Genomic DNA, 27,177 nt, shown 5'->3' on the forward strand with positions numbered 1-27,177 from the left:
CATGCATATATATTATATATATCCATATGTATGTATATGTATAGGTGCATAGCTCGGGCAGCTCTTGCAAAGCTCTCCCGCTTTCCGGTGTGCTTCCTTCCAAAAACAAGGGGGTGGGTGGGTGGGTAGGTGCCTTCGATAGCTATCGTAGACGCACAGCAGCAACAGCAACAATAACAGCAGCAACAGCGACAATAACAGCAGCAACAGCAACAATAACAGCAACAACAGCAATAACAGCAGCAACAGCAACAATAACAGCAACAACAGCAATAACAGCAGCTCCACCGGCAGCATCCTTGCATCTCAAGAGCTCTTCTCGGCGCTTGCTGTCTTTTTAGTTCTTGTGAGTCTTGAGCTGCACGATCGCTGCCAAGTCGCTCCTCGTCTTGAGCCCCCCTACTTCCATCCGTGTATCTTCCCTCCCTCTCACTCCCCACCCCAACAAACGCTGTAGGCGTATCGACTCACCTGAGGAAGCATGTCATAGCTGACGGCTACAGGGTGTGTTCACGCTTTTTTCAGAATCTGCATGCAGAAATGGCGGCGCTTCCACGCGCCGACGCAACTGCAACAGCAGCAGCAGAAGCAACAGCAGCAGCAGAAGCAACAGCAGCAGAAGAAGCACCAGCAGCAGAAGCAGCCGACAGTATAAGAGGGGGAAATTTGGGGGTGGCCTCTCAGAAAGTGTCTAGGAGAGGAAGAGGTAGAGGGCGTGGAAGAGGTAGAGGCCGTGTAACGCCTCCGGCATCGAGGGTGTCGTGCGATGGTCATAAGGAAGTAGTGCAGGAGACATCGCTAGAAGCCTCTATTTCGACGGGAGCTTCTTGGTCACGCAGCTGTGGGCTGCAAGATCCAGACTTTTGCCACACGACAGGAGCAGCGGCGGGGGGGGGAGGAGAAGGCGCTTTCCACAGTGGCGAGGGAGGAAGCCTTTCTCCTGCTGCGCATGAGGATGGCAGCTCTGGGGGAGGCTTTCCTCACCACAGCGCCTCGAAGCCTGCTGCTGCCTTGCATGCGCTGCTACTGCCAAGGGCTGCAGCTGCGGCACTTGCCTCTGGCAAATCGCTGTCTGCGCTTTTCGAAGGCGGCGGGGGGGAGGCTTCTGCTGGGGGATCCAGCGAAAAACATACCGGGTGGATTTACTCGGAAATGCCTGAAGGCAGCTTCCTTGCTGGTGCCAATGCTGCCAACACTGCTGCCGGTGCCAATGCTGCCTCGGGGGAGTCTCCTGCAGCAGCCTTGCGCAGGGCGTTCGGTGAGACAAGGCTCTCCGGGGAGCAGACACGGATGATGCAGCAGTGCGCTCTGGATGCCGATGCATTGCGACGCGATCTCTGCCGGCTGCCTGTCTCCGTCCTGCTCTACAAAGCGGCAGCTCCGAGCGCTGCTGCTGCCCAGCAACAGCGGCAAGCGGCGAGACAGGCGAGTGCATGCGTTGTGCTGCCCTTCAGCAGTGTTGCTCCTGCCGCGCCGGCAGCTGTGGGGCCTCCGGCTGCTGCTTGTGCTGCGGCTGCATGCAGTAGCAACATCAGTGCCAGCAGCAGCAGCAGTAGTGGCAACATCAGTGCCAGCAGCAGCAGCAGTAGTGGCAACATCAGTGCCAGCAGCAGCAGCAGTAGTAGCAACATCAGTGCCAGCAGCAGCAGCAGTAGTGGCAACATCAGTGCCAGCAGCAGCAGCAGTAGTGGCAACATCAGTGCCAGCAGCAGTAGTAGTAGCACTGGCATCCGTTCTTCTTCGCCGAAGGCTCACCCCTCCTGCAGCGCCTCGGCAGGGGCCCCTAAGAGCAGCTTTCTGCTGAATGTAGGCGGCACGGTTCTGGCCTTAGCCGTGTCGGAGGAGTGTGGGGTGTCGGAGGCGCTGAAACACTGCAGGAGCAACCCCAGTGCAGCATCAACACCAGTCGCTTCTGATGCAGGCGGCAAGACGCCAATGCCAAAGGGCAGTGTCGATACCGAGCCTGCAGAAATCGGGAGCGGGGGGTTTGTTGTGCTGGCTGTTTCGGTAAGCCCCTTCCAGTGTTCGCACCACCAAGCGCGCGGCGACGAGGCAGACGCGCTGTCAAGCAGCCGAGAGCGAAGCAACAAAACTGACATGCGCTGCCAAAGGAAGGGTGCAAGCTCTTTGGCGGTGGTTACGAACAGGGAGGCTTCTGAAACGGGGGCAGTGCTGCTGCAGCAGCAGCACTGCCTCAAAAGGCCAGGGTATCTGCAACTGTGGGTGCTGTCAAGTGACAGCAGGAAGAAGCCTTCCTTGAGAATGATCCTCCAATCCAGGGTGTGGCTGGCTGGCACAGTCTTTAGCGCTCTCTGATTTCTCCTCTAGGCTTCTGAGCACACTGCAGTATCCTGAGAAGGGGCTTGTTGCGTTCCGTTGAGAGGCTGCACGGGGCAGAATAATTCATGGCAGTCTCTGCCTCTAATCGTGCTGTTGCTCTCTCTTCCTCTGTCTGCCTCTAATCGTGCTGCTGCTCTCTCTTTTTTTCTGTCTCTGTCTGTCCCTAATCGTGCTGTTGCTCTCTCTCTATTTGCGTGTCTGTCTCTAGTCGTCCGGTTGCTCTCTCGCTTTCTCTGCTGCTGATTGTGCTGTTGCTATCTCTATTTCTCTCCTTCTCTGTCTCTCTGCCTCTAATCGCGCTGGTGCTCTCTCTCTCTGTCTGTCTCTCTGCCTCTAATCGTGCTTTTACTCTCTTTTTTTCTCTTTCTCTGCTGTTGATCTTCTTAGGGTGGCTGTTGCAGGGCTCTTCAGTGGGTGCCGAATTCAAGGCTTTTACTGCCCCCCTGCACCGCGGGGAATACTCGCGCTGCAGTGTCGCCTGAAGAACGCTGTTGCAAAGACGGTGAAGTCTGCTGCCGCTCGCGCTTAGGCTTGCTGGTGGGGATTCTTGAGAACGGTGCTCTTGCAATGTGGTCTGTCCCCCTCTGGCCCTTGCTTCCTGAAGAGGAGGGGTGGCTGCCCCTCCAGCACGCTGAGGAGGAGTCAGCAGCAGACAAGCGGCGAGAAGGAACAGAGAAGCTTTACGCCGCAGGAGAGCATCGAGAAACACCTTGCTGCCTGTAGGCTGGGAGTGGAGCTTCATTAGGGGGGCGGAGGGGCGGTGTTTGCCAACGCAGCATGTAGAGTGGCGACTACAGCGGTCTGGACTTGTTTGAACAGCGGGGGGGAGGGGGAACAGGGATCTCGTTGCGAGGCTGTAGTCACCTAAAGAGTAGCGGCAGGCGCAGCGCAGACGGGCAGCAGCGATTTGCCCCCCCTTTTGTTCTGGCGATTGCTGCGACTGCGCAATGGGCAGGGGTGGAAAGGAGGAGAGAAGGGGGAGCTCTTCTCTTTTGTTTTTGTTTGTGCCATTCTCGCTGTGCCTCCTGAGATGACTGCGCCGTCCCTCTTTTGTGTGGCCCTCATGACTGCTGCATCTTCCTCCTTCTTCCGCGCACGCACGTGTCGGACGGTTGTTTATTGCGGATGTGCCTGTAACACCTCGCTTCTGGAAAAATCTTTTCGAGAGACGTTTTTTGTCACCTTCCTGCCGCTCACCGCGCGCATCCCTTAGGAGGGCTGCGTGTTTCCTGTGCTGTGCGCGCAGCTGTTGCGTCTTGCCTCCCGTATGGACTTTCTCCTCGCCCTCCGCGCGGCTTTTCTGCTGCGCGGCGGCACCAGTGCTGCCTGCTGCCTCGGACGCGGGCTTGCCGCCTTCCCTGTGTGGGGGCCCCCCTGGGGGGCCCCCCCTCACGGTGGTTGCTGGCGCGGAGGAAGGCCGCCTCTATATTTTTTCATTCATTAGTCACTCCGCTGCAGCAGGCAACGCTGCGCGAGAGCAGGGCACCCTTTCCGCCTCGCCGCATGCGCTGTCCAGCATGCCCGGCGCTGGCGATTTCGGCGAAGGAGGCCCCCCCCTAAGAGGGGCCCTCTTAGGGGGGCCCCTGTTAGGGGGGGGCCTCCAGGTCGCGCTGTCCGTAGTGACCCCCGGTTGCCGCGCCTCCGAGATGCGCTGCTGCAGCTTTTTGCCGGTGCAGGGCAGCAGTCTGCTGGCTGTTGCTCTGCGTGGCAGCGGCAGCAGGAGCGGTAGTGTGCTCGTCCTCGACATTGCACGCTGTGCTGTAGGAGCGAGCGGGGGGGCCGCTGGTGTATGCGTGCCTCAGGGCCTGCATGCAGTGGCAGACAGCGCAGCGCTGCAGGTTGTTGGCAGCAATTTCAGCTGCTGCCGAGCACGCGAGATTAGCGACCTCGTGTGGTGTCCATGGGGTCGGTACCTGTTGGCTGCGGCAGAGAATGCGCTGCTCATAAGCCTGCAGAAGCAGCACGTGAAGCAACTGCCCGTCGGCGCTCTGTTGGGTAGTCTTTCTGCAAAGTCTGTAGCCACTGGCAGCAGCAGCGGCAGCGCCGCAGACGGCGAACGGTGCTGCTTGGGCTGCACGGCAGTGGGCCCTCTAGTTTTCTTCGCCTTCAGTGGCGGAAGGTCGGTCAAGGCGCAAAGCCCCCCTTGGCAGGCCTTTAAGAGCGACTTTCTCTGCGCATGCAGGCGATAGGCGTAAATTTTTACAGGCCCGGCGGAGGCGCCATGGAGGCAAAAAGATCGTTATTGCTGTGGGGTTTTGCTGCTGCGCGTTAAATGTCGGCATTGCCTCCCAGCGCGACTTTGCATGCGCCTATGTGTCTGTGTGTGTCTGTGTGTGTGTGTGTGTACGTGCGGCTGGCTGTTGGCTGCAGTCTTGTGCAAGGGCATGCTGCTGCGCTAGAGAGCCGAGGTCAGGGAACCCTGCGCTCCTGGCAGTGGTCCCTCGCAGAGGGAGAGGAAGAGGCAACGCTTTGCGCTGCGGTGAAGCAGCAGCAGCAGCAGTTCTTCTACCCGCACCTCGAGACGCAGAAAGAGGCGGCGCACAAGCGATTGCAACAGCAGAGGTTGTCTTTGTTGTCTCTCCTGAAGGAGCAGATGGCCACGTTGCCCTCGCAGCAGCAGCAGCACGAGGAACACGAGCAGCAGGTTGAGTCGATGCAGCAAAGGGTAGATAGCCTAGTCGCCTTGCAGCAGCTCGAGGAGCGCTGCGCGCTGCTTTCTCGGGGCTTGGTGATTTGGGAAGAGGCGCATGCAGCAGGGTCTGGTGGAATCCAGCACTCTGCAGTGCGAGCCAAACGTAATTCGAAGGGGGCCCCCAAGGTGGCCTCCATCCTGGCCTTGCACAGGTCTGTCTTCTCTCAAACGTCTGTTTGCCTATCTGTCTGTCGTGTGGATGCAATGTGTGCCGTCCTCGGGGTGTCAGTAGGTGCGGCATATGCGCGCGCTGTTAGAACATCTGCCTAGGGATAGGAAGGGGGAGATATTTTCTGCCGAAAGGGGCTTCCTTCTTCCGAATTGCAACATAGCCCTCTACCTTCTACCTCAGCCTATAGTAGTAGGAAAAGTGGAGGGCTGGGATGTGCGCTGCTGCACCTTCCAAGCACTCCGAGGTCTTCAGCCTCTTTGCATATTGCTGTGTAGCGCACAGAAAAGCGGCTCATCTGTGCTCTTCTAGGGGGCAGTCGCTCTTCCAGTGCACGGGAAGCCACGCGCAGGGAAGCACAGAGGAATTGCTGTACGAAGGCGTTTTCTTCGCGTGATGTTAGCTGCGTGGCATGTTGCCACTGCCCCGTTGCTTTGGATTCTGCGGGTGTGTGTGTGTGTGTGCATGCGTGTGTGCGTGCAGAGTCGCTGCCGTGTGCCCCTTCACGAATAGGCGCTTCTTTGGATCAGCTCCCAAAGTTGTGTATGGAGGGCCTGCAGGTCTCCTGCATCTCGAGGATATTCAGCTCTAATGCCAGGAGTGGGAGACAGCTAGATTCTTTTTTTGCTGGGGCGGTTAGCGGGCTTGTGCGATGGCTCCGGGAGGTTCCAAAACAACGGGGCAGACGGCACGCACGCGCTCACTTGGAAGCGGGGCGGAGAGTAGTCAAAGAACAGGACGGCGACTAATCCACGAATTTTTTTTCATGACGAGGCTTTTTGCAGGGCCCTTGCCTGCCCTTGCGCCGCCTTTCTAGCCGAGAACCATCGACCTTTTTGCGATCGTGCGTGTTTGATGTGTGTCTTGTTTTCCCCTAGTTTTTTTTAGCCGCACAGCTCAAAGGGAAGGCGTCACGGGCACATCTAGCTAGCAGTCATTTGAAACACAGCACGCGCTACCCCAAATCCCGCAAGCAAAACAGCAAGCGAATCGGCCTATGGCTACCCATACAGGCCCCTAGGGGCCCCCTGAAATGCCCTCTACGAGTGTCTGGTGCTGGAATGCCCTCCGCCTCGTCACCAAGAGACCAAGAGGCGCTGGCGGCACAGGTGGGCGGGGAGCTGTTGTGGCACTTTCATCGCTCTTTGGGGAGGAGAAGAAACGCTGGCAGAAAAACACTAAAGCCAGCAGCGAACCCCCCTACCTTTCGTGGCACTCGCTTGCGCTGTCAAAAGAGCAGACGCCGCCGAGAGCACGGGGGTAAATGCAGAGAAAAACAGCCTCAAAGGGCGCCGTAGAAAATGCTCTTTAGCGCGAAAAAGAATCTCTTGACAGCATGTCAACGCTGACAAACAACACGACTGGCCAATCCAAACAGCGTGTGCGTGCGGGCGGGAGTAGCTTTTGTCGGGGTTATTGTTTCTTTGTTTTACCAAGGCGTGTTTTCTTGTATTCGCGCCTCTCCTCCCGTTTACCACGTTTTTAGCCCAGGCTGTACAGTGGCGTCGAATGCCAGCGCATACAGGCTGCTGGAGTGCTTGCAAACCGCCGAAAAGATATCTCTCGAGAGCTCGCTGCAGTCTCCTTCGAATCCTAAAGTGTGCAGACGACGCACACAGACACCAGAACCAATCGCATAAACTTGCTGAAGCTGTTGTTGCATGGGGGGGAAGGAAGCTTCTCTGGCCTCTCAGGGTGACGGGCTGCCGACGCGTCCTCTGCGTTTTCCCTCTTTTGACCTTCGCTGCTCTGTGCCTCCGCACTGACATGAGTGCATGCGTATTCGAAAATACGAATGGATTGGCTACGTGTGCGATCCCAGCCTGCTGTAACGCCGTTTCAATTCGTATTCTGTGCTCCTGCGGCGATTTTTCGGGCATTTCTGGCGCTGCTGCTTACCTGTGTTGCAGATGCATCGGCCTGTACAGACACCCCAAAACGCGCCACGAACGACCCCTCTAGGCACAAGCTCCAATACAACGGCAGAAGCTGGTCTGTCCATGAAAGTGCAGAGGGACGGTCAAAACTACGTTCTCTTAGTTCAGCCCTATAAGAGACGGCATGCATCGGGGATTCTGATCCGCTAGCCACGCGGCTGTCTGATGCTCGCGCTCCCGTAGCAACACGCCAATTCGAGCGTAAGGGATAACACGCATTTCAGATCGTGGACCAACAGAGCAACAGTGCGCTGCCGGAGAGAGCAGCAGAAAAGGGAAGGAGGCAACGCTACTGCACAGCAGGCGAAAACCCAACAGAAGCAGCAGCAGCAGCAACAGCAGGAGCAGCAGCAGCACCAGCACTGACACCCTTGCGTTGCATAGATACCTGCTTGACAGACTCCTCGGGATGAACAGTCCGCGTCGGAGGCGCATCCAAAAGCTGCAGGTAAAGCGTTGGACACAGTGTATCTTTGGCACGCAAGAGAGACGCAGAGCTCTGCATCCCTACGGAAGAAAATGCTAAGCGTTCTGAGCTCTGAGCGCGTAAGGAATGGAAGAATCTTGAAGCCTCACGTGTTGCGCGAGAAGTTGACTGGCGCTCGCTGCAATCAACCCCCCCGCTTCCTGACAAGCCAAAGACAGACACGGCAAAATCCAAAGACGTAGCCATAATCCCCTCCTAGAGCAGCAGCGCGCATGGAAAAATGTGTATACCCGGCTTGAACGAGGGGGCACAAACACACATATACACATACATACATACATCTAACATACATACGCATACGTTCATGCATACATACATGCATTCATACATACATATACATACATACATACACATACAAATACATACATACATACACATACAAATACATACATACATACTTGCATACGTACATACATACATTCATACATTCATACATACTTGCATGCATACATACATTCATACATACATACATACTTGCATACACACTAACATACATACACACACACACGCTCATACATATACACATGCATACAAACAGACACTCACTCCCTTGCACACATACATACAGAAGCACGAAAGGATGGCGAGCATGAGGGGAGCAGAAGGCAACATGCAAGGTTAAAGACGGTGAGGCCTCCACCTATCGCGTTTTTTCATCGGTAGTTGCGATGAAATCGCAAAGAATAGCCTGTTTCCATCAATCTGGCAATGTGTGTTGCTCTAAGTGCGCTCTCACCTTCATAACAAAGGCAGCCTCTGGCGCTGCAGACTCCCAAACCGCTGATAAGACCCCACAAGGAAACACGACACATGAGCGCAAAAACGTATTGCGAAAAAGTAGCCACCACTGCAACATTCTTTGATATGTTTCCTGCTGGCGCGAGGCATCTCTTCTGCACAGCGGCTGCAACTTCTGCTGCTTTCCCTCTGGCGTCCGCATCACTAGCGTTCTGCCTGCATAATCCTGTGCACTAAGAGGAGCTAAACCCACCTGCAGTTGTTGAGACACATCTCCACGAAGCAGTCTGCAGCGCATTAGTTTGACATGCAGCATGCGAAGGGAACTGAAGAGGGTCTTTTCGCAGTCAGAGCATTTGGCGTGTTGGAAAGACTGGTGGACGCCGCAAAAGCGCAGCGAAAAAACGGTACGGCAATACAACTTCAAGATCTGGAGGAGCATGTCATTTGCTGTACCCGAGAGGCACGCTAGATGGCTTTTTAAAAGGCGAGGCAAGGTCTCCCCCTTTTTTCAAGAAGGCTTACCAGCACCTCCAAATCCCACGTTGCAGACGCATCGACCGTTTTCCGCACAGCGACCGTTCGGCTGTGAAGCCACATCACTTCAAGGGGAAAGCGGGTGTACAGATAAACATACATATACCGATATGTATGTATACATACACGCAGAGAGCCCACACGCTACGGCAGATGCCTCCTCGACTATGCGGTTTCGAGGCAGCGCAGGGGAAATTTCCTTTGCGGCGAGCAAACCCGCACGGAAGATGGGGTGCGTACACGAAACAGATCTCAAACAGCGAGCACGCGCTAGACAGCTAGTAAGCTGCTAGCTGCAGATTGCTATTCGCTTACGAAGCAGTTGTTGGGGCATTGGATGTCTTCGCAGGAATGCCCTAAGAAGCCTTTTTTGCAGCGGCACTGCCGCGTGGCAGGCTCGCACCAGCCTGAAGAGAAAGGGCAAAACATAGCTGCAAGCACGGAACCGCGGGAAGTAAGCGCTTCGAGAGCGGAGGCAGCAAGCAAGGGCATAGAGCCAACGAGCACTCCAGCAGGGTGCAGCTGCCGCAGATACAACAGTTCCTGCTACGAAGCCGCCGTATTTGATGCATGCGGAGAGAGTCTTCTTCCAAGTGGTTGCAACCGCACCATTTCCACTGCAGTTATTCGGACAGTCCGTTTTCTCGAGCTTTTCGACTGCGCTTTCTCTGCAAACGCATGGCCGCAGAGAGGCAGCCCGCGCATGTCAGCCAACACTGGCGGAAGAGCGAGGGGAAGAGAGAGGAGGGGAGAGGGAGCCAGGAAAAGGAAGAAGTGCAACTAGCGAAGCGGAGGTGCCAAGACGCGAGGTACGAATGCGAGGCGAGGCAGGTGCAGTTCAGGAAAAAGGGGGCAGACTCCCAATAGGACGGCGTGACTCCTCACGAGCAGTCAATTCCAAGAAATCCAGCAACACACTTGCAGCTGCCATCCACGCAAACGCCATGGCCGCTGCAGTTTTGCGGGCAGCTGCGGACGTCGCAGTCAGCACCCGTCCATCCGGAAAAGCAGGAGCACCCGTGCGGCGTACAGACACCTGAAAATAGCAAGACATGAAGCCCTTGAGAGGCAGGTGTATCAAGCTGCGTGACGGCCAAAGAGTGTAGCGTGGTGAATTTAACCACCCTAAGCCTCTTCCTGGAGGTTCAATTCGAGAAGTGGGGACGATCTTGCCGAAGTCGTTCTAGAGGAAGCTTCCCAAGGTGGCTTTGAAACCTCTCTAGCTTAGAGAGGCGTTCTTGGAGTGCAGGAAGGCAAGGGGCAAGTGTGGCAGTCTCAGAGATATACGGACTCGTGTGAGCGAGGCAGATTAAGGCGAACAAACAGAAAGGAAACAACACCGGAGCCACCACAGCAAGGGGAAACAAAAGAGGAAGCAAGACGACCCAAAGGCACACCGCTAAAAAGCCAGGGAAAAGCGGCTATCCGTCTCATGCAGCTGTTTGCCTCTCCCCAAAGCCTGAGAAAAAAACCTCTTTCAGCAAGAAAACAGCCACGCGTCTCACCATGCATCGAGCAGTTGGAACGGCAAGCCACCTGCGGCCTTGTTTCTGGGCTTGGGATCTGTGCCTGCGCCTCTTCCCGCAATTTGTCGAGAGTAGCACGAGGCAAGTGATCTACACCGGTGTTGCTTTCCACATCTTCTTCGTTCCGGAACAACTGCTGCGAATGAAAGTGCTGACGCATCCGCTCAGCGAGACTCAAAGGCCCCTTCTTGCCCCCTTCTGCTTCCCATGCCGCCGCAGAGATCTTCTCGGGAACGGCGGAAAGCGGCTCTCCCGAAGAGATGGGAGACACAGAGACAGGCAAAGACTCTGCTGCAGTTTCAGCTGTTGGTGAGGGTGAAAAAGCGAAGGCAGGCAGAGCTGGGGGAGAAATCTTAGCCTCAGCGTTGTTGTTGTTGCTGTTGTTGTTGTTGTCGTCGTTGTTGTTGCTCTTGTTGTTGCTCTTGTTGTTGCTGTTGTTGTTCGGCTCCTTTTGCAGCGGATTTGTTGTTGCTGCTCCGGTTGCCACCGATGTTGGAGCCGCCGTTTCTGGCAACGCTGATGAAGGGACTGGTGTCGGAGGTGCTGGCGACGGTTCCTGTGCTTCTGATGGTCGTGCTGCAGACTCAGGTGCTCTCGAAGGTGAAGGTATACTCAGAACCAGAGTCCGATGGGGGGGAACTGGAGGTTCTGGCAAATCCACAGGGCTGTCTGCATGACCTCGGCTGAGGCTAAAAAGGAGAGAAAGCAGGAAAGGAGCAAATGTCCGATAGGTGCAGAAAAGTGTACGGCAACGTCGCCCATTGCAAGAACCACCGAAACAAGCACTGCAGTGAGGCTCCATTCAGCATAAAAGCAACCTTAGCCAGTTGAATTTCAAGAATAAATTCGATTTTAAGGAGGATTAACAATTGAATGTCGGACTTTTTGGCCGGGATCGTCGTGCCGTTTCCCGTGGTGGCAGAAAGATACACGAAACTGAGGACAAGAGACACTAGAAAAAACGCCTCCCGGCGGGCAGGAGAAGACACAACCACGCAGAATGGCAAATTCGGATACATGGATTGACAGTGCAATTATGTACAATTCCATATTGACTGAATCCTGGTGGTTGGGGGTGACCAGTGGAACAATGCACTGTAACACCCTAACTGGCCACGTGCATGAGCCGTCAGAGCATGTGAAATATATGTTCAACTTGGGGTCAATTTTGCTTTGTAAACAGAAGAAATTAAGAAAATTACCGCTTTAAAGTCCACATTTTTGTTCTTCTTGGACCTTCCTTGGCAATTTTTCCACAATATACCTAGGCATGGTGGTAAATCAATCTGGTCATCCTTCCCAAGCCCTTCACCAACGAAGAATCATATTCACGAAGTCTAGCAACTGGACCCTGAGCCACGTTTGCGACTAGTCCTGGATTGTAAATACCCTTTAACTTGACAGTGCGTTTTTCGGGGTAGAGGTGCGGAGAATGTTTTAATGCGTTAGCTCTGTATGTGCACAATGTGGCTTCTGAACTGTTTCTAATACGCGTAATGCCTTCTATTCAGAGAGCTAATCTAGATCAATCCCCCTCGGAACATGTGTTACTCGTGCACCCGCACAACAACCACAGCCAATCTATAATTATCATGTGAAAACGCTTCTCTACCGTTGGGCCACTCCTTTTAAGGTCTCCGTAGAAGTGCCCTTGACTCCACACTCGATGAACGCTCGATTTAAACTTCTTGAATGCTTCTGGAAGAAGTCTGGCTATCCCCTACCCATGCTCCTTAGTTCTGAGAAGGGCAAGAAGCGCAGCTAGGGTGCGGGTAACTGCACTCCATACGAAAGCCAAAAATCCACAGCTAGTTGCACATAGCATCTGGCGTTCATTAACTCAACGTTGCATCTTCTTGCTTCGTTCTAACAGTACTCTGTGATCTAAGAAATTACAGGAAGTGTCAAAGCAGTCAGATCTCTACTAATTCGGAGTTAGGTATAACACATGTAATAGAAAGCGCAAAAGTGTACGTTGATATGTTACTATGTCCTTCTCCGTATCTCAAAGTTGTGCTCTTGTTTCTGTATGTGTACGTCGAAACCAACTGCATGCAGGACAGCGTAGAGTTCCCACCCTGTGGCCACTGCCCGCGCAGACAGAAGCGCCACGCAGTGGAAATGGGAAAAAGAAAGTGTGCAACAGCCGCTAGAGGGGCATCAACAAGAAGATTGACAAACTCGTCAACAAACTCAATGCAAGAAACCAAGAGGACCGTAGCAGAGCGATGGGTTGCTGTCATCGGACCCGTGAAATGAGTGAGCCTCCTCCTACTAGATAACAGAAGACAACTAAACTATCTAAAGAGGATCAAAATACACTTCCTTGTTGCTATGGAGCAGTCCCTGCATGCAAATACATCCCGAGCATGCATACGATTTTTCTAAAGCCCCAAAAGAGACATACGAAAGAATGTAGAGACAATATACTTGAGGGTGTCTGTAAAACAAACTTAGTAAACACCAACAAGGGCTTATTTCAGTAGTACTCATAGATGATTAGAGCTAAGGCAGGCAGAGCTCACGCTGGGGAATGACAATTTCCCTGGGATTCGAGGAGTGCCTACAATGACGACTACTGCAGTGATCCCTAGGAGCCACAAGTTATCGTGCAGGTAACGAACCCCGAGGCTGCAGAAAGCCATCCAAAATCAATTGTCATTCCCTACCTCATCATCATACAAAAAAGTCCTCTCTGGTATTTTCTTTGCATGTAGCAACCTCTGCTATACTTCGATGCCTCCCCTTTCAAGTCTAGCTGAAAATTGATGAGAAATTGACTAATTGGTCTGTCTGAGAGCTCGCGTTCTTGCACCCCCAGACAATCACCCCAAAACGGGCTTTGATTGCGGTGGACTGGGGCATGAAGTAAATCCACAGGCGCATGCAAAACCTAAAATAGTTGAGCATCGAACTAGCTCTAGTGGAATCAAGCTCTTTGAGTTGCAAAGAAGGGAAATAGTGGAAACAGAGAAGCCCCCGCGAAGGCGGAGGCGTGCTTTAAGGGGCTAAAGGAGATAGAGCCGTAGTGGGAGACTAAGCACAAGCAGACTCTGCGGAGTTGCAAGTTCACATGAATGGCCGGAAAAAGCTAGTGTTACGTGACTCTGTGTGCGAAGTGAAGGTCAAACCCGTGGAGAAGGCGCAGAAGTGCAATCTGCCTGTCCACTCACAGCCGTAGCCAGATTGGCAGGACTGCAACGGTAAGCTGCCACGTTGAATAGGAAATAGGGTCTTGTTAGCATTGCCTGTGGCTTTTTAAGACTCAGGTATGCTGACTTGGTGCAGAAAATGGGGATCGGCAAGAATGCAACGGCAAAGTGCCACTTTAAATAGGAATAGGGTCCTATCAGCATCGCCCGCGAGTTCCTTTTTGAACTCGTCCACCATTAGGTTATCCTAGGTATGCCATGAGTGCCCCTACGAAAGGTGAGCAAGGAGCAAGGACCTCCTGGTTTGCTCGATCAGGTCATATTATCTGTAGTGAGCGGACTATGGACGTACCCCCAACGGCGTGATGCAGGTTGTTCAGCAGCGCAGGAACAGTAGATGGTTCTGGGCATGCATTTCGTTCAACTATCTCCAGAAAACGGTGCCTTATCGAATAACTTGATGAAATGCTTAGCCGAGAACGGCGGAAATCAGCAAATCTCAAGGAGGCTCTCGCGGATGTGTCAAATTTTGATGAGCTGCCGGCAACTGGCAGCCAGCTGGCTGTGCAACACATCTATGTTGAGCCTAACTTGGGCTCAATTCCAAGTTGTTTTCCACGGTATCGGAGCTTCTCATAGAATGATCAAGAGGTTAAGCGGCACACACCGAACTACTTAACACTGTTAAAGTAAGGAATTACCGAGTGCTTTGGGGCACACCCCTATATTGTCGCAAAAAATGGACGGACGGTGGCCCACGTGTGTGACGTTTGAGCCCGTGGACAAGGACAGTGCAAAGGAGAAATACCTCCTATGCGTAATACTGGGCAATTACTCAGAGCCTTAGACAGATCAAGAGTTTCTTCAACGTAGGCCTTCACACATGCCTTCTTACACACCCCCGTTCACCCTGATGATTGGCAGAAAATGGCGTTCCACACTGGCACTCGCCAATTCGAGTATACCCTAATGCCGTTTGGGCGTATTGCTACCCTAGATGAAATGCAACATCAAGCCGATTGGGTCACTAACTGGCCTACCGAGGAGGGCTAGATGGCTGTCTGCATGGATGATGTCCAAACATCCAAGAGTACACCTAGAACACCTACAACGTGCGCTTTGGCTCCTGCGAAACAGTCGTATGTCAAGGCACGGAAAAGCATCCGTTGTTCACGAAATCAATTAAATTTCCCGAGATCCGTGCTTCGGATGCAGTAATTGGGTGAATCAGATCCCGCAAGAACTGAAGAAGCCGAGCCATGCCTTTGCCATGACGCACCACCAAGGATGCAGTAGACTACGATGGGCGTGAATCTTACCACCGGAATTTTATTTGTGACTATGCTCGGCTAGATGCCTCTTTGACTGATTTACTTAATAACACACACCGCTTGACCTAGACAGTGGAAGCTGACGGCGCAGCAAAGGCCCTCATGGTCCCCCTTAAGCCTCTTCTAGTACTTGCGGTGTCCGATTAAGCAACACTTGCACTACAGCAACCGATGCTTGTCACGTAAGGTTGGGTGCCCTTTTTCAGCAGCCTACGGCATTCTCGAAAAACCAAAATACTGCTTGCTGTTCCCATTGCTTCATCGAAACTGAGCAACGGTATCGAGTGCCGGAAACCGAACACGATCCGAGGTAGTGGGGCGTGAATAACGCTGGCACTTTTAATCTAAGAGGCCTTCTTATTGTGAAGGCCTTCCATCGGTCTTTAGTGTGCCCTTAAAAAAAAAAGCTTTAAGGCTTTGTTAAGTGTAGAGGTTCTGTCGGGCTTGGTGTCTGCTGCAGTACGACACTGCAGTGGTGTTTTACGAGCATCACCAATGTACTCGCCAAACCCTCTCTCACAACGCCCCAGTGGTTCACAGTCGCTCATCCTACTTTTGTTGTCTGTGATGATCGACGGGTTCTATCGACGTTGCGTACGCCATATGAAAATATGAGTACAGAATTATTTCCAAATTTTAGAATGGCAAGAGCATGGAGTAAGAGCACATTCAGGATGACCTGCTAGGGTTCAAAACAAAGCAGGTCTCCGTTACTTGTAAATTACGACTTCACATCGCAGTACCTTTGCTGCGCAAAGCACACGCTCCTGCTTGCTCGAGACACGATCAGACTCACACGAGAATAATAAAGTTCTCTTGGTTTGTTCGGGAAGCTGGGATGCCTCCAAAAGTACAAGGCGCATGCACTGTCATGCCCAGATTGTCAGCACCTGAAGCCACGTAACTGCCTGGAACCCGGTTTTTGCATTGCGTCTCAAGTCCTACAATAATTTGAGCAGATACTGCAGTGGAATTTTCGCTGGACTACAAGAGGTGAAGAGTGAGGAAAGCATCTAGACCGCTGTCGAAAACCTCAGCAACTATGACCAATTCATCCTTTGCACCAGCTCTATCATGGCCGTGAAAGTCGCTCAAATATTCTTACCACCTGCCTGGAAGCTTGAAGGACTTCCCAAGGTATCCGTGCGAATAGGGATCATGGATTAAGATAACCACAAAGCTGTACCATACTTCTGTCACTTTCTCATCTCATAAACCAAGCGCTCCGCCGAGATTTCCAGTTCCTATGCCCGTTTTTGCGGGGGCGTTGTACATATTCGTTTTCTAAACAGAGAAAGTGAAACTAGCATTTACAGCCTTGCATGTAGATGCTGGTTCTGATACTCTTCGTCTCTGCTTGCTAGGCAAGGACTGTCAGACACCAACAGGAGGGAGCAGCCAGCTGAGCTAGCAAAAGATTTGTCGTTAGAGTCAGGTACATATCAGTGTCGCAGGCAGCTAGGACCGTCGCTTCAAGGAAGATTCTGGTTTCTGAGTGTATGAGTCGGTGGACTGTGTGCACCTTGTTCACTTTGGGGAAATGAACAGCTCCAGGCTACACTTTGGCACATTCTATTCCCCGAGATGAATTTAGTTACGGATTAGAGGGATTTGTCTAGTGGTTTTGGCTGTTAGTGTGTCTCTTTTGCTGTAGAGTAGCCTTAGCTCAGTATGATGAGAATGAATGTCGTGTGTCAGTTGCTCTGTGGAACTAGGCTTGAACGCTGGGAGTACTTCGAGGAGCAAACGAAGCCCACTCTAACTCCCGCTCCCCCGTCATGCCCGAAACGTCAAGGCGTTAGGGCAGGAAGAAATGGAAGGGAACTTTTTGGAGAAAGCTTTAATGCCTCTTTATTGTTGAGTTTAGTTCTGAGATATTCGGTAGCAAGAGATGCTTTCCTATCAAACTCCTGAATGAGGGATCGTGTAGGGAATGCTACAGATCTGACCCTAAGAGTCCTCGCTGGGTTGCCACCATTGTCCACTTTGAATTTTGTTTGCATCATAGCAAAAGAGGCGAGTAGCACTTCGTGTTGGGCCTGACTGAGGAGGTCAAGAAAATGAGTAGCAGGCAGCTGCAGTATTAGACGTGAGTCGGACATTGTCGTGCGATGCGCTACACACAGGAAGGATTTAAATAGCCGCACACAGGCGCAGCCAGATCGGCACACAAGCCTTTCCCCGTGGAACAACTTGCAAAGGTGTTGCCACAAGAGGTATTCCTGGGAAAGTGCGGAGACACCACGCCCCCAACAAACTTGAATGGGGTTTGTGGGCGCAGACGGACTGACTAGCAACAGCAGAAGGGTCTAGTGTAGCCACCTTTCCTGCAAACTGGAAGGCACGAGACTGCTAAGTGGTGGCGGTGTATGTGTGTACGTTGCGGGCGCAGAAAGTAAACTTCGCCTTCCGTAGGATGCACCACGCGAAACTGCTAGAAAAGGAAGGAGCGATCTGGAAGCCGCAAAGCGAGTGGAGTGTCCGGCCATCCAGACTTCCTGTTTGAAGTTGCATTTTTCTAAAGGGAATGCGGCTGGTGCCAGCGCATGTGCGGGAAGCAGACACCAACGCATCAGTCGTTGGGGCTGTTCCAATGCATGCAAGGCACCGAAACAGCCCCTCAAAGAAGGCTCATTCTCCGTATTCCTGTGAGATTGCACACAGATTGTGTTTCTTTATCCAAATTCTGACAAAAGAGGTCTCGTAGCGCGTCGTCGCCTAGGGCTTCTCTCGCGCCGGTGTAAGCTTTCCCTCGAACTCGCCTACCGGCTTTTTTCTCGCTGTCTGCCGTTACACCTTCTCTTTTCCGTCCGGCTGTGTAGCCGAGGCGTCATCCCGCATTTTTCTTGCTGATTGCGTGCTCTGCTCGCCCTTTCCACCCTGCGTTCCCCGAGATGTTGCGCACCGCCCTCCTGCGAACATCGTTGCAAGTTTCTGGACGTCGTCCTTCTGGCGTTTCGGCTGCACGAATCCCTCCTCCTCTCGCGCATATTCCCACCCGCTTCAATTGCATCTCCCCTAGGGGCCAATTCAGGTCGTTTTCTTCATCGGCAGAATGCAGCAGCGGGACTGACAGACACAGCGTGGAGGGCCGTTACGCGCATGCGCTGATGGCCGCCGCGCAGGGGTCTAAGGCGCTGGACGCGGTGTATACAGACGTCGAGGGTTTGCATGCGGCCCTTCAAACATCTCCGGAGTTCGGAGCGTTCGCAGAAACCCCTGGGATCACGGCGGAGGTAAAGATTGATGTCGTTCAACAAATGGCCGAACGATTCAGGCTGCACAAGATCACCAAGCAGTTCCTCTGTACTGTTGCCGAAAACAAGCGAATGGTAGACTTGCCCAAGATACTTGCCGCCTTCGACGAGCTGTACCGAAAGCACAGAGGAGAAGTCAGGTGCACCGTCACCTCTGCGCAGGTCAGACAACAGAGAAAGTATGCGCTGTGTTTTGACAGCGCGTCCCCTGATGCCAGTTTTGTTGCTGCCTTCCAGGGCGTTGTCTGCGTCCAGCCTGCCGCTTTCTTGTACATTTATGTACATACATGTATATATATCTCCAGAGCATGGATTTCCATTCTTGTTGAGCCAAGGGGTCTCTAGAGGTTTCACGGGGAACTGTTGGGGGTTTCAGCTTCTCTTTCTCTCTGTCTCTCTGTTTCTCTCTGTCTCTCTGTCTCTCTCTCAGTAAGTGAGTGTATGTTTGTGTATATGTATATGTGTATCTATGTATATATATGCTTATACATGTGTTCTTATGTATATATGTGTACGCATGTCTCTCTAAAGGAACTAACCACAGGACAGAGAAAGGAGCTTCTCGCTGCCTTGCAAAAGAGGGCGGGCCCAAAGAAGACGCTGTTAACAGAATTTCAAACAAATCCTTCTATTGCGGTAAGTTCCCCTGCATGAATCTTTCTCGAAAGAAAAGCCCTTGCGCACAGCCTCCAGCCGCCGTCTTCCCGTGTGTCCGTATTTCTTGACCTTCCACGACCACCGTTTGGCTCTCTTTCATGCATCGTCTCTCTTTCTTTCTTTGCTTCTTTCCTTGTTTCTTTGTTTTTTATTCTCTCTTTCTGTGCCTGTGCGTTCGCCGCTTTTGGCGCAAGAAAGAAAGCTTCTTCCTTTCTTGCCGTTCCGTGGTGTTCATGCATCGCTGTCTTCGGCCCATTCTGTAGGGTAAGATGTGCTCTCAGTTTTCTTTTGCGCGATTTCGCGACGAAGCAGCGTTCAGTAGAATGCGCGTGAGCTGTGCTTCCTGCTGCGGCTCAGGGAGGCTTGCTTGTTCGAATGGGAGATGAGCTGCTGGATTTTACAGTGGCTTCCCGTGTTGAGGGCCTCATAACATCTCTGCAGTCGCCTCTTACGCTCTAGCGCTTGACCGCTGCACCCTTGCCTGCTCTGCCTCCGCCTCTAGTTGATCGGCTTCCTGTTATTTGCTGCTTTTTACTGCTTGCCACACTTTCCAGGAGAGCAGGAGCGAGCCGCGGCTCGAGCTTGCTGGACGCTTTCAATGCGGACGAAGCCAGTCCTTGTTGTGTGGCGAGAGAAAGGGGGGCGGGGGCGGGTAGCTCAGTGGCGTATGCTGCTGCTTTGAGCTCTTAAAACTCTCTCGCAACACACCCGTTCGTTGCCTGCATGCGCGAAAAAGGCAGGCGATGGCTTAGCCGACGCTGGTCTAGCTGCCGCTGCGCTCTCTTTTTGTGTGTCGCTCCCAGCCAGCCTTTCTCAGTCTTTTCCCCTTCTCCCTTAGTGTCACGCATGCAGGGCAGACCAAGCGACACAGCTGCTGGGGTGCGGCACTTTTTGCACACGACTGCTCGGCCCTGTGTTTCCAAGCAGTGAGCCTCCCGGCGACGATGGATGCGCGCGAAAAGGCTGAAAAAAGAGACTCCTTTTCACGCGGCCATGCAGCAATCACCCCGACACACACACACACAAACTTCTTTCACAGGCGTGCGCGCATGTTGCCGCCATCACCTACAATTGTAGCGCCTCTCTGCCTGCTGCCAAGGCGCCGCTTCGATGACGGGCAGAGGCGTGAAAAAAGTACAGAGGGTTCTCTAGGGGACCTTTCTGCTGGCGCTGGAACGCACCAAGATCTCGCGATATCCTTTCGGAGGCAGGCTTACCTGCCTTTAAAAGGCGAATTAAGCGTCTCCGAACACCGCTACCTACCTGCCTACCTACCGATGCCAAGGGACGGGGTCGTCTTAAGGGGGGCGAGAGTTTTTGCTGCATCTCTCTTTCTCTGAGGAAGTGGCTGCCTCGGGTTAAGAAATGCATGCTACGATAGCCACCACTAGGTAGTAGAGCCACCCTCTCCAAAAGGAGCACCCGTTCACAGCGAGGCGGCATCTAGAGAATTTTTTCGCCAGTTTTCTAAAGGGCATCTCTTCCGACGCCAGTACTTCCCAACAATACCCCGCGGGTGGACATAGAGGTCCAAGCGTTCTACATCCTTTTCCCTTGGCACAAAAATGCTCAACCGCGCGAATTTCGCGCTAAGAAGCGCAAAGCAACAGAAGCCAGCCACCAACGCAACCCCCCCTGCTGGTCGTGGCGTGTGTCTGCTTTCTGGCTAGCTGCGCTGCCCTTGGCTAGCTGTCCACTCCCTTGCCCTCGCTCGGTGATGCGACGGGCGTACGCCACGCGCAGCCCACGAGCACACGCCGAGGTCGAGAGCCTAAGGGATGGTGAGAGGCTACGAAGAAAACATGGGGGAATACGCGACAACAGCAACTCTACTATCACGCCTAAACGCCGTGCGCAGCAGCGCGCTGCAAAGCGTGCAGGCAGCGATGATCGATGACGAATCCCACTCTCTGTCGTGCGCTCCTGATAATCGACGGCCTTCTTTATCCCTCGGATGCAGCCGCGGCTGCTTGCCCACCAGCCAGTGCTGTTGCTAATGCTGGTGCCGTTGCTAATGCCGGTGCCGTTGCTAATGCCGGTGCCGTTGCTAATGCCGGTGCCGTTGCTAATGCCGGTGCCGTTGCTGTTCCCGACGCGTCGGCTGCAGCGAACAGCTGCATTTCCTCCCTCAGTTCGAGCAGGCGCTGATGCTGCATCTGCAAGAGACCTGAAAGATCCATCAAGGAGGACTGGAGCAAGAGGTACTCTTGACCAGTAACTCGAGACGCTCTATCGAAAAGCTTGCCGCAAGCCGCCAGCTGCTCGGCAGAGAGTTGTCGCAAGAAAGGCATGCTGAACTCTGCGTTGCTGGGCTCGCCTTGCGCGCCGTCTTGGCAGGCTTCCGCCAAGCATTCTGAAGACGCTTCCTGGTGAACATTTCGCCAGCTGCCTGTGACTGTCTTGTGCCTTTTTGAGGAGTCTACAGCATCTGCTGTCGCTTGGGGAGAAAGTCTTCCTCCTCCCGCCGCATCGCCTGTGCCCTCGTCTGGTGCTGGAATCGAACCTGCGTCTGCTTTTCCGCCTTCGGACGCTGTTGCTGCAGCCGCTGTACGAACAGCAGGCTGAGAAGCTGCGAAACTGCTGCCGCTGTTACGGTTACCCCCCGCTCCCGCCTCCTGCGCTGCTGTCGCTGCAGCAGCCGCAACGGCTTCTAAAGCCTCAACTGAGGCTAAGGGGGGCGTTCCACACATCTTCCGAAAAGACTGGTATGCGTATGCGTATGCCTGTATTTGCGCAGAAGCAGTCAGCTCCACACGAGAGAGACGCATGTGCAAAAACGCAAGAGCTACACCTTCTCACAATCACAGCCGCATCCTCCACACGACACCAACGCATGCAATCACCATCCACCCTCCCCAATACCCTTCCCACAGACAGAGCAGAGCAGAGAACAGTAGAGCACAACTCAACAGAGCAGAGCAAAACAGCTCACAGCCAGCAAAAAAAGAGACAAACGCATGCTGAAGAAGGAACACAACGCGAATTCATGAATCCAACAGGCAGCGTCACCAAAGACACGCGGGCTCCCTGATTGGTGACAAAGAGATCTTACTTTCCTGCCAGAAGGTGTCTGCTGAAGAAATCGCAGCGTCTGCAGCTGCAGGAGGGCAGCCCACGCTTCCACAGCCGCTGCATCCCCCTTGTCAGCCTCTTCCATGACGCGAGAACCTTCTCCTTTTGCAGCCAATTGGCGAATATGACGGAGCGCCTCCGGGGAGTATACGCACCAATCCCGCCAAATAGAGAGACATCGCAGCATCTTCGGGCGAATAGAAAGCATCTCTGGCCCTGATGCTTGGATCTAATCCAACAAACATACACAGACCATGACACACATTTCGGAGCATACAGTAGACACATGCACATACACTCCACATGGATATCCACAGGTAGCGAGAGGAAGGCATCCAGACAACCAGAAGGGACGAGAGATGCGCCGAAGGAGCATAATATATACATATATATGTACATAATATACACGCACAGTCATCGAATTATCCGTGTCAGAATAGATCCTCGAAAATACGGTGTGCATTGTGCGCATAAAAGCCACAAGAGACGGGAGCCTATAGGGTAAGTATTGGCTCAGACTCTACAGCAAGCCCATCGAGAGAACAGGAAGCGAGAGAAGGCATCACACAGCTGTGTATATGGAAGGCACAGACACCGGTAAAAGGAGGCGCTACACACAGCAGAGAATACGCAAAACGAAACACACTGGACGTCACTTGTAGGGGCAAAGAGATATCTCCTCGAGAGCACACACGGGGGGGGAAGGGGGGGAACTCTCGTTCCTATATACAAAGGAGAATCGTGGTCATAGAAGACGTTTGGCAGCAGAAGCAGCAGCAGCACAGGGAGCATCGCCAGGCTGGAAACGCATACAACACGGGTTCTATAGAGGCAGCAGCAGTCAACGTAGCTGCAAAGGGAAGCGGCCCCCAAAGAGATGCATGCCAGCGGAGGAAAAGCCTGCTGCTGATAGATAAATATCGCTACATAGATACATAGTATACATATGTATGCGTCAATACATGGAGCGCACGCATATCCATGCGAAAAAAGACGTCCACGGAATATTTTCTGACTGAAAGGCGTGTAGAGAGTCCACCACGCGGTTCATGTGTATGGACGGAGAGAAAGACAATCACAGCGATCAGAGAAGACATCTCCCTCTCGCACAGAAAAACAACGATGAAAAAATAACAGCCCGCAAGTGACGCCTACAAACACGGAAAGACACGGGAATGGCCAAACACACGAATAGCGGGGAGGACTAAGACATAGAAAAACGCCTTGTACTGGCATTCGTTGCCAGCACTCGATCCACCTCCTGCATAAACGCTACAGCATGCATGCATGCATACATGCATTGTGTGTCTGTTTTGCACGAAGCGAAGTCTGACGAACCTCTTGGAGAGCTGGAATCACAAAAATTGAGTATGCAGCATCTTCTAGGGAGCCGGCGATAGTAGGGACCTCCGCGTTCGCTCTTGCCGCTGCTGACAGTTGCAGGAGTCGATGGAAGACATAGAAGATGGCGAGCTTTTGCTTAGGAGGAGAACGTCTGTATGCGTCCAGCAGCAAGTAGCAGATCGACAAAGGGAGTGCACCAGCAGCAGCAGCAGCTGCTGCTGCTGCTTGCGCACCAGCAGTCCTTGACAACGCGCGCACTGCAGCGGGGGAGGGAGCAGCAGTCACGAGGGAGGCTGCAGCAGTGGCAGCAGCTGCGGCTGCTGCTTCGCGAGAGGCAGCAGCCGCTGCTCGAGAGGCAGCTGCAGCAGCAGCTGCTGCTACTGCAGGAGGGGGTATTGCCGCGGCAAAGCGATAAATGAAGCTCGCAGCCGTTTCCACTGACGCCTGCACTTACATAGCGACATGCCGAAGAGAGGAGAGCGCGCATTCAATACTACAGTGACCATGCGCTTAGAAGACACGCAGCCATCAAGGCGGCAGGCAGCTTGGCAACGTGTAATAAAAGATAGGAAGATCAAAAATAAGTATGTATATAGAGATAGACCTACATATATATGTAGATATATACATATATATATATATCTGTTCAGGGGAAAATGTATCGAGTGTACATATATCTCGTATATATACATATATATCTCATATACGTATATCTCGCATATGTATATATATGTATATATCTCTATATATATCTCGTACAAATATCCATGCATGTATACATTTGTGAGGTAGACCTTGCCTGCCTGCTATCGACGGACGCGAGGACGGCGGAAATTCTTTCGGTAGCAAAACCAGCGACGAGACTGGGAGCAGCCCGCAGTTGCTGTTGTTGCTGGTGTTGCTGTTGTTGCTGCAGCATGGCGCCTGCGACATGCGGGGGGGGTAGTGTGGGCGAAGTAGCTGCGACGGGGGGGGCGACAGAGGTCGCTGGAGAAGGCGTGCCTGCGCCGTTCCTCTGCTGCGGATTTCGGGAGGCTGGCCTTAATTGAGCAGGAAGAGACACCTTGTGTGGCAAGGCACGCGCATGCGCATGCGTTGGGCTGTCTAATTCCATCGCGCAGGCGTCGCCATCCCTCGACGCGAAAGAGGAAACCCGCGAAGGCGACGCGGGGGGGGGGGGCAGAAGCAGCACGGTGCCTTGTGGGCTCCATGGAGGAGGGAGCGCCTGGCTGCTCGAGCTTCTCTCGAAAGACACTGCAGCCGCTTCTTCCGCTGCGAAGGCACTGCTCTGAATGTCTTCCTCACCCTCTGCAGGGAGGGGTAACGCTGGCTCGCTGAGGGCTGCTGCTGCGGCAGCGACGGCAGCGAACGCTGACGCTGGGAAGGCGGGGGGGCCCCCCTCGGGGGGGGGGGCCCCCTGAGGAGCCTCGGCCGCTTCTCCGTCCTCCGAGATGGGCGAAAACTCCGGAGATGCCATCGAGCGCGTCTCCAAGGATAAACTCGAGGAGGGAAGGGCAGGGGCAGGGGCAGGCGGGAGAGACGAGCAGCGGCAGGAGGAACGACGGCAGGCACCAGGGAGGCTGCTACTGCTGCTGTTGGCTGCTCCACGCGTCTGTGGCGAAGCGCGACAGCCAGAAAAAGGCGTCCTCAGAAGGAGGCTGCCGCGAGAGGCAACTGTACGGGCTTGTGATCCTGCAAAGCCTGAGAATCTACGGAGGGGCAGACCTTTTGACCTTCTGGAAGCGGAAGCGGAGGCGGAGGCCGCCGCTTTCGAGTTGACGACGCATGCATTGCATGATACCAGCAGCAGCAGCAGCAGCAGCAGCAGCAGCAGCAGCAGCAGCAGCAGCAGCAGCAGCAGCAGCAGCAGCGCCCCAGCCCGGACGGAGGCAGCTGGCTGTATGTGGGAATCGGCGTCGTCTCTTGGAGGAAAAAACCGAAATATGATTTTTAAAAAGGAAAATATATATTTAGGGAGCATTTCAGCCTTAAGAAAAGGGTGATCAGTGCATTTTCCGTGCGTAGTGCTGCTGGTTCTCCCTGGTATACCCGCAACGTCAGCGCTCGCGCTCACACAACAGAGAGGCAGACATCAATCACACACATCCTGAACATCCTTCCATCCCCCACCCATCCATTCATCAGACATTCGTCTACACGAATTCCAGGAGGAGAGCCCTCGTGCACCGTCGGCGTGTGTTTTGTGCTGCTTGTGCACGCTCTGTGCCGATATCTTCTGACGGGGTTCCCCGCGGCTGCTCTCTTTGCCATGCTGCACAGACTCTTTTTGACCATTCTTATTTGCGGCAACTGCGCATTTAGAGTCGGTTCCACCGGAAGGGGTCTACCTGTGCAGTGTCTGCACACCGTTTTCGCTGCCTGCCTCCTACAGCAGCGGTGAGGCAGCGCTGAGCACCGCTGCCGACTGCCCGCCTTGCGGCCCCTCCAGTTTTCTCCTGCCGATTCAAAGCATGCAAGTGCGTCTTGCGTTTGTCTGTCTCCCGTTTTTTACCCCTATCAAGGGCTGTTTCACGCTTTTTGTAACACTGCCTCTCTGTGAGAAAGGCCCTCTCTTCTCTTCTCAACGCTGCAGGTTCCAGCGCGCACAGCCGTCCGCAGAGGATGCCGTTCACAGTGCGACTTTTCCAAAGGTATACGATGTCCTCTCACCCTACCAGCGGTACTAGTGCCTCCTACGTTTCCCTTCCACGGCTGCCAACTGAGAAGACGTTGTAGCAAAGCCCTATCAGTGTTTCAGAAGCGGATCTCACGCTCTACCGCTTCTTCCGCAGCACCTACAACCTCGTCTCCAATCTCCTTGACACTGTACGATTCGCCCTCTCTCTCTGGCACTCTGTCACATACTCTTTGTCACTCTTTCTCTCTCTCTCTGGTGTCTCTACACCACCCTCCACCCGTCCAAATCCCTCCCTATTGAACGCGCTCCACGCTGGTGCGACGTGCTGTCCTTTCCTTCGGCGCCTTTGAAAATGCCGGCACCAACGTCACTTTCCAAATCAACGTCAACTCCAAAATCAACGTCAACCCCTCCAGCAGCAGCGCCTCTGCCTTCCGCTTCGGTGTCGGTTGCCCTCCGAATACGGCCAGTGCCTTCCGAAGCTTGTGCGGCAGTCAGTTGCCTCGAAGTTGCGGAGGTGGCAGACGCACAGCGAGCGCTTGTCACGCTTCGAGGCAAGGGGGGAGCAGTGTCTGAGTTCTCGTTTGATACCGTCTTTTTAGACAATCCTTCCAAGGAAGGCCAAGTGGAAATCTGCCGGCAGGCGATACTTCCTAACACGCAAAAACACGTATTTGCACGGGTAGCAAAGCCGCTCTGCAAATCCGTCCTTCAAGGCATCGACGCCTCCATTCTCGCCTACGGCCAAACAGGTAAGCAGGGGGCCTAAGGGCATTTTACTGCACAGTTCTCTCTCTCGCGCGCGCACATGCGCATGCGCATGCGCATGCGCATGCTGTTGTTGAAGCAAGTTCAGCAACTCTTCGTTGTAGCAAAGTCCTACCTTTTTCCTGCATTGCGGGAAGAGCGCCGAGGACGAGGCTTGATCCAAGCGCGCGGTGGCGAAACCAGCAGCGCCAACAAGAGGCGCATACAATACACAAAATACAATGCACACCATACAAAATAAAATATACAATATACAGCATACAATATACAACATGCAATATTCAGCATACAAAATACAACATTCAACATACAAAATACAATATACAACATGCAATATTCAGCATACAAAATACAACATACACCATGCAATATTCAACATACAAAATGCAATATACAGCATACAATATTCAACATACGACATGCAACATACAAAATACAATATACAGCATACAAAATACAATATACACCATACAATATGCGATATACAAAACGCATCTCGATGTGCACACTTTCAAGATGCGTTGGATATGCG

At 53.3% G+C, this 27,177-nt stretch overlaps 4 protein-coding genes across 4 annotated transcripts; 2 read left to right on the forward strand and 2 right to left on the reverse strand.

The window, feature by feature from the left end:
• Positions 1–540: 540 nt before the first annotated feature.
• On the forward strand, positions 541–5,793 carry LOC34622258. Its single transcript, XM_026336011.1, has 8 exons — positions 541–582; positions 685–988; positions 1,163–1,384; positions 1,811–2,007; positions 3,945–4,469; positions 4,711–4,962; positions 5,159–5,184; positions 5,685–5,793. Exons 1-8 carry the CDS (start codon positions 541–543, stop codon positions 5,791–5,793), a joined length of 1,677 nt encoding a protein of 558 aa, XP_026191796.1.
• Positions 5,794–10,330: 4,537 nt separating this feature from the next.
• On the reverse strand, positions 10,331–11,645 carry LOC34622259 (vegetative cell wall protein gp1). The gene is made up of 4 exons (XM_026336012.1): positions 11,629–11,645; positions 10,899–11,115; positions 10,397–10,784; positions 10,331–10,359 (listed from the first exon to the last, which is right to left on the reverse strand). The coding sequence occupies exons 1-4, from the start codon at positions 11,643–11,645 to the stop codon at positions 10,331–10,333; spliced, it is 651 nt and encodes a 216-aa protein (XP_026191797.1).
• A 4,938-nt stretch (positions 11,646–16,583) lies between these two features.
• On the forward strand, positions 16,584–19,282 carry LOC34622260 (ATP synthase subunit O, mitochondrial). The gene is made up of 5 exons (XM_026336013.1): positions 16,584–16,790; positions 17,325–17,557; positions 17,932–18,328; positions 18,698–18,802; positions 19,181–19,282. Exons 1-5 carry the CDS (start codon positions 16,584–16,586, stop codon positions 19,280–19,282), a joined length of 1,044 nt encoding a protein of 347 aa, XP_026191798.1.
• Positions 19,279–24,716, reverse strand: LOC34622261 (ice-structuring glycoprotein). The gene is made up of 6 exons (XM_026336014.1): positions 24,171–24,716; positions 23,234–23,683; positions 21,942–22,124; positions 20,918–21,513; positions 19,547–19,631; positions 19,279–19,506 (listed from the first exon to the last, which is right to left on the reverse strand). Exons 1-6 carry the CDS (start codon positions 24,714–24,716, stop codon positions 19,279–19,281), a joined length of 2,088 nt encoding a protein of 695 aa, XP_026191799.1.
• Positions 24,717–27,177: the final 2,461 nt, after the last annotated feature.

The sequence above is a fragment of the Cyclospora cayetanensis genome, unplaced genomic scaffold (assembly GCF_002999335.1).
Source record: "Cyclospora cayetanensis isolate NF1_C8 unplaced genomic scaffold, CcayRef3 CcayRef3_contig_9, whole genome shotgun sequence".
NCBI classification, from domain to species: Eukaryota; Apicomplexa; class Conoidasida; order Eucoccidiorida; family Eimeriidae; genus Cyclospora; species Cyclospora cayetanensis.